Raw genomic sequence first — 12895 nt, 5'->3', positions numbered from 1 at the left:
TACAAAGTGGCAAGAAAATATTAGAGCAAGGGCATTTTGATTTGAATACATCCTCATGGCCAATTGCCTTTCTATTTGTGATTTTTTTCCCCCAAACTAATTCGGAGATGCTCACCACATACATACCCTGATGAGGTCAATGAAAGAATTGGAAGTTGGAGTCTGTGCGCATCCAGAACTCACCACTAGATGGAGACAGCTCTGCATAAAAAGTAAAGCATTAGAAGTCGTGAAAAAACGACTTTTAACTCCCATTCACCAAAAAGGTGTCTCTCGTTATATTATAATATTGCAGAGGAAAAAAATCAAAGTCATTCAATAAATATATCGTTGAAAAATATTTTTCTCAAGGTCAACTCCTATTCATGAAAGCCAAACTTCAGTCTGAAAACTGTAGTTTGTGTTTTGTTTTCTTCATGAAAAGTTCGGGTTTCCTTTTAATCCATAAGCCAAATGCAATACTACGGAAGAAGGACAAACTGTAGTTCGGTTTTCCATTTTTTTTTTTTTTTTGTCACTGTCAAATGTTTTGAGTGTGCTTACAATAACTCAAACAACTCAGTACCTCAAAATGTCTCTTTGTGCAATTCATCCAGAAACGTAACAATCTATTCCAGTCTGTTCATTGGCTGAGAAATTCTTGCAAATTCTTTGTTTTTATAGATCTTCTTTGAGACACTTACAATTCTTGTTCACCCCAATGAATGAAAAATGGATTGAACTCAAATGAACTGTCACTTGTTTTATTTGTGTTTTCAAATGTCTTGGTATGCTTGAACTGTAGTTGTAAATTCATAATGGTGTATATTACATCAATTTTTATTTATTAAAAAAATGTTTCAATTTTCCAAGACAATGTACATATGTTCTTGCACAAAGCCAAAACACAACATCTCTCCACGTAAGAAGACCGAGACCAGTCACAAGGTGAGCATTTATTTCACCGCACTGCACTGCGGGCTGTTTTCTCACGCTAAGTACATTTTTGGGTTGTCGATTCCACGATCCACCAAAGTAACCAAAACTACAACGAAGGATTTCGCTCGACACGTCACGTAATGGAGGACGTCAGTCATTTGATCAAGTGTGACACCAGAATGACTTCCTGAATATATTTGTATCATCTATCTCATCTGCGATTAAAAAAAGAACATTTGAACTGGGGATTTAAATACCCCCTCAAAAGAAAAAAAGAATGAGTCACTTCCTGGTCGCCAATTTTCTCTCGCGAGATTGGTCGTTGCCTGGCAACCAACATAAACTGGCCATCAACAGTCTTCTAAATGACACTAGGTTCATTTCCGCTCTTTGGGTCGTCAATTGCGGTAAGTCGTCTCGGGGTTTAAAGAGTTTTATTACAAAATGGTACTTATTTACAATTAATAGCAACATTTGATCATTTCCATTGAATTCGTCAACTTGAATACAGACATCCGGCTGAATATTTCGACGAAATCGTACTAAGGGATGTACTGAAAAGCCAGATCTAATTGTTAGCTGATGTAAATATTGGGTTATTATTCACAGGTTGGAAATAAATCCAACAAGAGAAGACATGGCTGAATCGTTGGAAGAGTTCCAGGTGGTCCTCAGTGAGCTCACTGAGGGCCAAGAGGAACCAAACACGGTCAAGATCCGTGAAGAATATGAGAAACTACTCAATGCCCTGACTAAGTCATACAACAACGAGAAAAGGCTCATGAGCAAATGCAAGGAACTGAGTGCAGAGATGGCGTCGGCCTCAAACAAATTAGAAGCTTCCCGCAAGATTTCTCAAGACGATGAATCGACGATGACTTCCCTCAAAACGGTACATATAGCATGAGTTCAATATTGTACACGCATCGAATCAGCTAACCCCGAATCACTTCCACAGGAATTAGATAAAGCTTGGAAAATGGTGGATAACGCCTACAATAAAGAGCAAGTCCATTTGGAGACAATCAAAAATTTCCAAGAAGAGGTTGCCAACTTAACACAGGTAGTAGAACAACTCAATCTAGCCATTGCTAACCAAGATCAGAGGTGAGTCCAGCAAGCCATGGGTAAAAATGCTTCTCAATGCTACCACCGTGTGTTGATTTGTCCCCCAAAATGTCTTTTCAGCGATTTGCTGAAAATGATTGAAGACTTGACGAACGAGCGTGATCGCCTTCTGACAACCGTGGAGAGTCTCAGAGAACAGCTGAGCATCACCAGTGCAGGCAAGCAGAAAGCAGAGACTCAAAGGGAGGATGCCTTGAACACCATTTCCCAGGCAGGTACATGGGGCAAAAAGGATTCCGATGAAATCCTCTCCGTCAACCAATTTGTTCCTTTCTCTCCATGTAGCTCCAACATGAGGTTCAGTTACAACAGAATGAGATTTCCCGCGAGCAGAGGTTTAAAGAAAAACTCGAAAAGGAGTTGAAGGAGATGTCCCTTGACTTGGAAGCCAAAGTTCGAGAGATCCAAACAATTGAAAAGGATTTCCGAACCTCCAAGGATGAGCAGCTGAGAATAGCGCAACAATTGAAAGCAATGAAGGTCATCATCACAGACATCCATCATTTCAGTGCTTTGATTTCAATGACAGCATGAATGAATGAATGATTTCCCCCCCAGTTTGCGTTTGATAAAATCACCAAAGATCTGGAGCTGTTGCAAAACAAAACCAACAAGCTGCAGCGCGACCGAGATCATCTTGTATCGCTCAAAGAACACCACTTTTGGGAGAATCAGAAGAATTTAAATGAGATTAAGGTGCAGAGTACACATTAGCAACAAGAGGTTTTTTGGTTTTGTCTTCCTACTGCCTCTGTGTAATTCCTCATTCCTCCCTCCCACACCTGTCAGGTAAAAGATGAAACGATAAATCAGATGCGCCATGAGATTTCCAAGGAACGAAAATTGAAAGAGGCCAACCAAAAGAAGTTCCGTGTGATGGAGGAACAGAAAGCTGACGTGGAAGTACAGAGAGGGATTCTGAAAACTCGGATCACTGGTCTAGAGAAAGGTATGCGATGGGCTTTTGGAAACACACATGATGATGCATTGAGCTCAAGTATTCCGCTGGTGAACAAAAATGAATGCCCAATCTACGGGTGGAACTAAAGTGCCTGCCCAACTTGTCCTTCTGCAGAGTATGAAGCGACAAAAAAGCAAATTGAAGCTGACAAGAAAATCATTGCTGACCTGACCAGGGAACGAGACATGTTGTCAAAGGTATTCTATGATTTTCTTTTTGTTTCAATCACATCACACTTGTTGCTTCTTAAACCCATGTTTTGTTGATTCCAATCAAAAGAACGTATCCAAAGCTACAGATGCAGTGGAGGAACAGCAGTGCATCGTGATGGAGCTCGAGACGGACAAAAGGGTGCTACAACAAGAGATTAACGGTTACTGCGTGGATGGACAGAAATTGCGCAAGACTCTCCAGGACCTGGAAAAGGAACGGGACCGCTTCATCAATGACAACAACAACCTCTTGCAAAAGGCAGGTCATGTCTGATAACAACGTCCTCTTTTAGGATTGTAAAATGAATTCATTCTGGGGGGTTTTTGTCTTGCTGGAAAAGGTGCAACACAAAGTCAATGAACTTGAAACAAGCCAGATGGCAGTCCATAACTGGAAAAAGAGAGTGGCAGAGGAAGAGGTCAAGCTGGAAAGAAAAGAGGAACTGTTGGATTCTGTCATAACTGAAAGGAACCACTACAGCAAAAACCTCGTCGATGCTCAGGCAAGAAGGATGGACTATTTGGGCACTTGTTTGAAGCACTTGTTTGATGGATGTGATGCTTCGACCCTACCCAGGACGAAATTGCAAAGTTGAAGATAAAGAATAGGGCCATGAACACCCAGAACACTCAGTTGAAGGAGGAGATAGAAGCAAAAGAGTCCACGATCCACAAAGAACAGCAGCACCACAGGCGCTTAGGGCGAGATAATGACAATCTCAAGGTACCATATATATATATTCATTTCATTTTTTAAAAATGATCATTCATTTATTCTTGCTGTGCTCCCGCCGTTTGAACATTCCAGGGACAGATGAAAACAATAACACTGCAACTGGAGGAAGAAATTCGACGTGTTGAGAATCAGAAAACAGAACAAGAACGACTTCAGAAAATCATAACTGACAAGCAAATGGAATACATGCAACTGAAAAAGCAAATTGATCAAGTAAGAGATCAATCATACTTGGCGTGAATTGCAGCTCCGCGTCAACCTTTGGTACCATTTCCAGGTGATCAGGGAACGGGACAACTTGGGTAAGCAGCTGCTAAAACGCGATGAAGAACGAGCTCTGTTGTATGAGAAGATTAAGATCCAGCAATCCATCATATGCAAGAGGGACTTTCACCACAATCAGAAGCTGGAAGACATCCGACTCCTCAAATTGGAAATCAAGAGGATCAGGCGTGAAAAGATTATCTTGGACAAGGCTGTACCCAACGCAGACGACCTTAAGTACGAAGAGAGGAAATCGGAGTGCTCGGAGAGTCTTTCGGAACTCATTGTGTCTTTGCCGTCCGTCCGTGTTGTAGACGAGAGTTGTTTGCCCTGCAGAGGGAACTGGCCAGAGAAAGGACGAGGAACGGTGTCCTCGAGGAACAGCTAAACCCCATCAATATTCACAGATGGAGGCGACTGGAGGTAAGTCAATCCAAATGTTATTGCCAATCCACGTTCATGGTCAGCACGTGGAAATTGATCACAGGTGGAAAATGTCGAAAGCATTAACCCGTGTGAAATGATTGTCGACGACAGGGCAGTGACCCCTGCAAGTATGAACTGATCCAGAAGGTTCATACTTTACAGAGAAGACTTATCAATAAGACGGAAGACTTTGAAGAACAAGAATTCTTATTGCAGGTGTCGTGATGATTACGGTTATTTTATTTCCCTCAGACTTGTTGAGTCTTTGATTGATTCCAATCCAAATGTTATTGTCACAGGAAAAGGAGAAGCTGTACGTAGAACTGCAGCAACTTTTGGCTCGCCAGCCGGGCACCGAAACACTTGAGCAGCTTCAGCATTGCCAGTGGACATTGAGGGAAAGGACCAAAAAGTTCATGGTAACTTTCTTTTTCATGTACCACAGTTGGGATTGGAAAAATCTCCTTTGATTCCACAGGCACTGACTGCAGAGGTGAGAGTGCTGGATTCAAAGTTGAATGAGTACAAAAGTGAGAATCAAAAGTTGATCAATGAGATGGCCGACCTCAAGAAGAAATATTTCAATCAGAAAAAGCTACAAAGGTGAGCTCTGATGTCTCGTGCATTTGAATTGACTGAGTCCACATTTGCCAAATTCAGATCTGCAGGCCTTTGCCTTCCAAAGGCCTTTGATGGACCTTTTATCATTCTGATGTCTGTTCCAAACCAAGCAAATATTCATCTCTGTTCTTGGTTTTTATTTGATTTATCTTTTTTTTATTTTATTTTATTTGCTGTGTCTCATCTCAGTGACAAGTCCAAAAGCAAGGGGGAACAGTTGGTGCTACCTCAGCTCATCAACAAGCCACAATACTCTGGTGGAGGTTTCAACTTTGATGAACTTTTCAGATGATCAACGATTTGTTTCAAACATACTGTGTGTAGGTGACTATCACAAAAGTCCGATTTTTTCTCAGGAAGTGACCATTCTCGGCTGCCTTCAAACATAATGTTACATCTGAAGCACTTGAATATCCAGGGACAGTGGAAAAGAAATCTTGAAAGCATTATTATTATAAGAATATTTTTTTTATAGCTATTTTTAGGAATCATTTGACATTTTTGGTGTGTGTGTTTCCTAGCACGCAACTGTACAAGTGTGTTATTACATGCGGAGGGAGCTTTGTGTATTTTGATTTAAAGTACACACAAGACGTCATTCTAATTGACAGCTTTCTTCCGAGCCATTTGAAATAATTGTGCTCGCTCTGTCATTAAATAAAGATACTGAATGATGATGCCTCACCATTTGCTGCTATTTTTATATTTGAATTCGTATTTTGGACAGATTATTTCTTGAGTTGTTTTTTTTTAGTGGAATTTAAATGTATGCTATGGAGGAAAGCAACAGCTACAAAGATGCAAAGTGATATTAAAGAAAAATGGAATGAAAAATGAGCATGGCTAAGTAACATCATCAAGAGCTGCAATCCTTTTATATTTAAGGTTGGATTGATGTGCTGCAACATCCCCTTCCCCCCGAGCCTGCCTCATGAATATGTGAGCATGAACGCTTGCATTGACAGACAAAGGGGAGAGAGAGAGAGAGATGCTGGGAAGGAAAGAGCAGAGCAGAGCAGGGGAGGGGAGGGGCTGAGCTGATGTCATGTTTCCTGCGCAGGCGCTGCATGAGCTGGGCTGGCTGGATGGCAAAACAAGGGACTGTGGGACGGACGGACGGACGGACGGAGGGAGGGAGGGAGGGAGGGAGGGAAGGAGGACACATAAGGGGGGCTGAGGGAGGGAAAGGATACGGAAGGATCTTCAAGCCATTTCCTTTCTTTTTCACTCCCATTTGAATGTAGCATCCCTTCATCGGTGACATTTTCAAGCGAGCCAGCGCCTATTCTGGTCCTGCCTGCCATCAAACAGGAACATCACGTCCACATCCACTGCAGGTAAGCAAGCATCAGTGTGATATTCCTTTCACCATGACAGACCAGGCGGGCGGGCGGGAGGGAGGGCCGTGATTGGGGTTCTTGTCTTGCATCGCCATCTTTTCATAAGGGGGCTTGTATTCATCATTTCCTCCATCTTTTATTCCTCAATTCTTGCTTCTCTTCTCTCCCTCCCCCCACATTCCTTTTTTTTTTTTTCCCCCTCCCCGATGAGCTGATGACATACACTTGCTTGTCATCCATTAGTAGCTTGAAGTTGCACCTCCCTCTGCATACAAGGTGGAATCCATCTTAGGTATTCTTAGGCATTGTGGGGGGGGGGAATAAAATAGATAATAATATCAAAATAATAATAATAGCAAAATAATATAACAATAATAATGATAATATCAAATCAAAGGTCCCTCTGATTGTAAGCCAACTGTCAATCCCTGTGGATCAGATTCTCACTTGGTAAAGGTTGGATGGAAATCTGCTGACACGCATTCAAGGCACACATTAGAGGGATGATACCACAGACACGTGCATCGTATTCACTGTTTTCAATCCTTATGTACAAATTAGAAACATTTTTGCTGTGAGTTTGACTCATTCATATAAAACAGAGCTGGCAGAAACTGAAGTTATTTGCAAAGTTTGCGGTAAATGAACTGTTTCTTATGAATTCATGATTCCTTGGCCTTTCTTCTTTATCATCTAACAATAATAGGAAATGACCTGCACTTAATGGTGCGATGAGGAAGCTTGATTTTTCAATATAAGCACGATAACACTCACCATAGAAATAGAATATCTTTTTATAGAATATGTATTTTGACAAATGTGCATCAGTTTCTAATGGCGTGAAGGTACTTCATTATCTGTGGTTTAGCACGAAAGCCAATTGATTGGATTCCCTTTGGGACACGGTTCCCTTCTGGTCCATCCTCTTCCATGACCTCACTGTGCCATTTCTCATTAGGTTTGGAAAGACATCCTTCCGCGAAATGACCATGACAGAGAAAGAATTCATTTCGCTGGAACTGAACGGCTATCAAAATAGAAACAGGACAGCTGGTGAAAGACAGACAACTTTGTATTACTCAGATTTAAGATTAAGCCTCATCCCGCTTTACTGACTTCAATTCTCTTAGCGATAGCTAACGTGAGATAAGGTGGCATACAGTAAGAAACCTTGGACCGACATTAAATGTATTGTCCTAGCATGAAGAGAATGAGATTCTCATATCTGCCGTCATTAAAACAGCAAAGCTAGTGATGGTGACTCGACTGTCTCTCTCTCTCTCAACAGCTTTTGGACTCCGAAAGTGAGGGGATACCATGGAAGCCCCTCTCGTGTGTTTGGATGAGGAGTTTGAGGACCTCCGGCCTTGCCGTACGGATGAGTATGACCACCCGGCGGTGCTCAAGCACCCCTCTTACACCACCACCACCACCACCACCGTGGTCCCGCTGGTCTCCATCACCCGAGAGGACTTCTCTGAGCTGGAGAACTTTTCCGAGATGATGAGCTTCAAGTCTATGGAGGACCTGGTCAACGAGTTTGATGAGAAACTCAACGTCTGCTTCCACAATTACAACACCAAGACCGAGGGCCTGGCGCCAATACGCAACCAGTCGCAAAACCAAGAGGAGGAGGAGCGGCTCCAGGATGAAGAGTGAGTCATTCCTCAGATCTAATGACGAGTCCATTACAGCCAACAAGTATCTTGGTCCACACGAGCCTTAAAGGTTCTAAAAATTGTCAGTAGGAAGATTACACGGTGAATTATTCAGTGTGCAGCGTTGTGTGCTTTCCTTGTCTTTGGCCCTGCCCTGCCCTGCCCTGCCCTGTCCTGCCGTGCCCTGCCCTGCCCTACCGCAAGCGTGTGTCGTCACACTGTGCAGTGGGCTATTCGGATTAAAAATAGCCTTGTTGTGGGCACAAGGAGAAAAAAAAAGTGATACTTCTAAATGAACGTGACTTATTCAATTATCAAGCGAGGCTCAGATGAGAGCTGACCAGGTTATGGTCGAAGCACATATTGTACATACTATTGGCAGGACGACTGCAAACCTATGAATAAATAGACAATATAATTAAAAGCTTTTTAAGAGCAAGTGAATGCCACCGTGCTTCCAGAGTGCGTCATGAGTTGAATAATGTCCACTATGTGAGCGAGCTGAGCGTGGGCAGCACCAAGCAGGTCCTGAAACGCCCGCCCTCTGAGTAGAGGAAAGAAAAAAACGGCCATCTCCAAAACAAAGGCTGTTTCTCTCCCAGTTGATGTCATTCCTCCTCAAACACAGGACAAGAGAATCCGCTGGCTGGCACAAGTTTTTGTGAGCGCTATTGAATCTATTTGTCCATTTCTAGCAATTTTGCAATGTTTATTTTATTCATGTGCTTTGTTCTTTTGCAGCCCACGGCTCGGCTCCAATGCAAAAGTTACATTTGTTTGAATTTTGAGTGAGTGTGCTACAAGAAAAGAGCTTCTTGGACAAAAGTAGAAAACAAAGCTTGAAATATTCACTTTCCTGTTCAAACCTATTTTTCTTTTTCCTGTTGCATTGCAGTGTGTGGGATGCTCTAACTGACAATTACATTGCTGCATGGGACGGTCCAGACTCCGAAGGATTCAACGCCAATTTTTCTGACAAAGAGGTAGGCAGCCAGCCAGCCAGCCACACTCACATTCACACTGAGTGGAAAGTCAAACTATTCCAAAAACTACCATCTATTCATGAAATAATTCAATTCATCAAATGTTTCATTGATTCAATTCACTAAATATTTTTTTTTATGAATGTATTATCAAGCAAATAAAGAAATGAATACATTGAAATGGTTTCAAGTGAATCCATAACATTTGACAAAAATTGCTGGTTGAATTATAATTAAATGGATGACAAATACCACAATGGGGAAATAATTCCCATTTTAGCGGTAAACAGGATATCAAATTTCAATTGGAATCTCTAAAAACATGTCACGTCAACCACGTTCACTCTTTCTACAACTTTCTCTTTTCTGTTTCTCCAGATCCACGAAAAAGAGGAGGAAGAAATGAATGAGAAGAATGACAATGCCAATTGTCTGAACGAAGAGCCTCTCATCACAGCAGATCAGGTTTGCATACTTTCAATGCATTCAAATGATCAGCGTAGCTAAACCAAAGTATCCTCCTTTTAGGTCATTGAGGAGATAGCAGAGATGATGGAAAACTCCCCAGACCCCGGTGAAACCGAGGAAGAGGACGAGGAGGAGAGCAGTCGTTGCTCCTCCAGGACTCAGCCTTCCCTGCTGGAGGAGATCCGACAACTGTCCCAAGCCTCTAACAACAACTGTTCTTATGAAGGTTTGCAAGGCTTTTCCAATCATCCATTAGTCCTCTAAGGCAAAAAAAAAAAAAAAAGTCCTCTTTCCTCCCCCATCTCCCGCTCCGTTCTGCAGGCCTGAGTCTGATGCCCAGCTCCACGCTAGTTGAACTCTTGCACCGCGTGGAAGCCGCCATCCGAGAGTACTCGGAGGAACTGGTCAGTCAGCTGGCACGGCGCGACGAGCTGGAGTTTGAGAAAGAGGTGAAGAACACCTTCATCGGTGCCCTGATGGACGTGCAGAATAGGCAGAAGGAGCAGCGAGATAATAGCAAACGCCGACGCCGGGACAAAGCTTTGAGCCTGCAGGGAGGAGTGGCTCTGGTGCCGGTGCCGGCCAACGCGGCCAATACCGGCACCGCTGCTCGTGCGGACAAGACGCCAAGCATGCCTGTCAAGGTAAACAACATTGAAACTAGTCCTACTTGATGTTATTTCGGTTTTTCTCACACCTTTTATTTGGACATAATTCATTCAACTCAACTCATTCCAATTTTAAACTCACGCGGCTTACAGGCTCATCATGTAACAAAGATGATATAAATCTATATTTTTTATATTCATATATATATTTGTAATATGGTTCTGTGTCATTCATCCAGCATTTCTGCATTCACAGCAATTTCTCCATAAAAGGCAATGATTCTTAAATCTCTATATTGTGTGGAATGGAGATCGAAATGTTCTCATTGAATACTTGCATTAGAGAAACGTGAAAGCAGACTGCCTGTGATAATGCATCTCAAGGCCATTAGCGGATCTTCCTGGAATGATGTAGGAGACATTTCCGGAGAGTTCAAGGCAAACAACCTAATGGGTTTTCCCGCTGTGCAAAGCAAAACATCACTACTGTATCTCATTTGGAGTGACGGTGACTATATCTGAATTGTGTTGATTGCTTTTGACCTGCAGCGCTTCAGTATGGAGGGACTATCCAACATCCTTCAGACGGGCATAAGACAGACTTTTGGAAGCACAGGCAATGAGAAACAGGTAGCCATAATGGCCATCCTTTTCAAATGAAATATTTCAGCCTCAAATGGATTGATATGCTCGCCAAAGTACTTCACCCAAAAAATCCATTGAAATAATAAGATTCAAGTTTGTATTTTGATCTCATTTGATCGCAATATCAGAAGTGCTAAATGATGCAAAATGATTTGGATGGAAACGACTAAATGATCCCTTCACCCTATTTCTAGTATCTGAACACAGTCATTCCTTATGAGAAGAAAAGCAGCCCACCATCTGTTGATGACCTGCAGATGCTAACAAAAAGTAAGTTCCTGCAAAAATACTCTTTTGTATTTATTGCAAACATGTCCCCCCCCCCCCCATGTAGTTCTTTTTGCCATCAAAGAAGACAGCGAGAAGGTGCCTACGCTGCTAACTGACTACATATTAAAAGGTAGAAGAACTTGGATGTGATGATACATGGATTTAAAAATAGGCCATGAGAAATAGGACCTTTCCAATATGACTAATGGAGATATCCACTGCTTTCCTTCTGCAGTTTTGTGTCCTACCTAAAGCTTGGTACCGGCAGTCAGGCGGGCAGTCAGTCAGTCAGTCCGACAGGCAGGCAGGGGCGGGGCCACGGTGTGAACTCCTCCTTTGCCCGCTGGCAGCATGACCCTTCTCCTCGTTGGTGGTTATTCCGCCGCCACTGCCGCCGCAGCATCAACCTTATATGCACCTCACCTATGATGATTGCTTCTTGCTGAGCTCATCCTGTCTCTCCTCGCACTTAATCATGCTTTAGCCAGCCACTGAAATATTTCAAGCGGGACAGCCAGATCCCTCTTTTAAAGGACTTCACTCATGGAGCATGACACACACACACACACACACACACACACACACACACACACACACACACACACACACACACACACACACACACACACACACACACACACACACACACACACCATGGTGTTTGTGCATTTTATTCCTCTGTTTTCATTCTTATTTATTCCAGTCATACTTCATGAGAGTACATTGCATTCATAAACACCACCCCTCCCTACCTGTATTGTTTAAATTGAAGCAGTTTCTTTGACCACACAAGCCATGCACTGTTTTCTGATCACTGTAGCGGAGACGGAGTGAAAGAGAAACCCATCAATTCAGGTGCAGTGCATTCTTCTGGTCTTGTTTCCTGTTCTTTAGTTGACTGTGACTACACAGTAGGTTTTGTAATCTCTTTTCATTTGTATCAAACATTTGATAGAACCGGATTTTTCTACTTTGATTTGATGTCACCGGAGTGACAGCTGCTGCTGTGTATTCCGTATTAATCCGTCCGTCCACAGTTTACCTTGGATAGCGAGCGAGCCTTGGTCAACTAGTCCAGGAAAGGTGCACACATTGGCATATGTGATGTGTAAATGAATCTTACATTGCTAAATTGCAAATTCTAATAAACATGCTACCCTAATCAAGTGCACGGTGCGCATTGTATTTATTATATGTGACCTGCTTCACGCCTCACCATACAGGAGGCTGAGTTGACCACTAGATGGCACTAAAGACCACTAGACAATGGAAAAGCCACTTTTCTAGCTTTTAAATACATTTTGTGGTGCACTCGGAGTCTCCAGGATTGTAGACCGTTTCATCTAATTCCCCCAGGTAGTGCAGAGACACTTTTATCATCTGTTTGAGGGATATGGTTTAATTGGATCCAATTTGTCCCAGTCTTTGGGGCGGCACTACCAATCAAGGTAATTAGTGGTTGCGGGCAAACGGTTTCGCAAGTCCGCCATCTTAATTACTCAAGGATGCCAGCCAAGTGGAGCGCTCAAGATGGATTTGCTGAAAGACTTCGTTTCATTCAGTTTCTTCATTCCATGGAATCATCGGACGCAGTGAAGCGGTAAGGCGCTATGTTTTGACTTCTTGTGGATGGATGTATTCTGAGTAGTTGTATCAG

At 42.6% G+C, this 12895-nt stretch overlaps 2 protein-coding genes across 2 annotated transcripts; both read left to right on the top strand.

Moving 5' to 3' along the window:
- Window positions 1-966: 966 nt before the first annotated feature.
- Window positions 967-5950, top strand: LOC119133683 (cilia- and flagella-associated protein 58-like). Its single transcript, XM_037269757.1, has 18 exons — window positions 967-1325; window positions 1528-1810; window positions 1877-2025; window positions 2107-2257; window positions 2332-2526; window positions 2605-2742; window positions 2836-2995; window positions 3122-3204; window positions 3287-3478; window positions 3561-3722; window positions 3797-3943; window positions 4028-4168; window positions 4233-4456; window positions 4534-4642; window positions 4757-4861; window positions 4945-5064; window positions 5124-5248; window positions 5456-5950. The coding sequence occupies exons 2-18, from the start codon at window positions 1556-1558 to the stop codon at window positions 5556-5558; spliced, it is 2559 nt and encodes an 852-aa protein (XP_037125652.1). The 5' UTR covers window positions 967-1325; window positions 1528-1555; the 3' UTR covers window positions 5559-5950.
- Window positions 5951-6401: 451 nt separating this feature from the next.
- Window positions 6402-12404, top strand: fez1 (fasciculation and elongation protein zeta 1 (zygin I)). The gene is made up of 10 exons (XM_037269097.1): window positions 6402-6603; window positions 7895-8261; window positions 9160-9247; window positions 9626-9712; window positions 9776-9941; window positions 10037-10359; window positions 10873-10953; window positions 11163-11238; window positions 11303-11368; window positions 11474-12404. Exons 2-10 carry the CDS (start codon window positions 7924-7926, stop codon window positions 11488-11490), a joined length of 1242 nt encoding a protein of 413 aa, XP_037124992.1. The 5' UTR covers window positions 6402-6603; window positions 7895-7923; the 3' UTR covers window positions 11491-12404.
- Window positions 12405-12895: the final 491 nt, after the last annotated feature.

The sequence above is a fragment of the Syngnathus acus genome, chromosome 14 (assembly GCF_901709675.1).
Source record: "Syngnathus acus chromosome 14, fSynAcu1.2, whole genome shotgun sequence".
NCBI lineage: Eukaryota > Metazoa > Chordata > Actinopteri > Syngnathiformes > Syngnathidae > Syngnathus > Syngnathus acus.
This window is presented reverse-complemented; position numbering and strand designations above follow the sequence as displayed.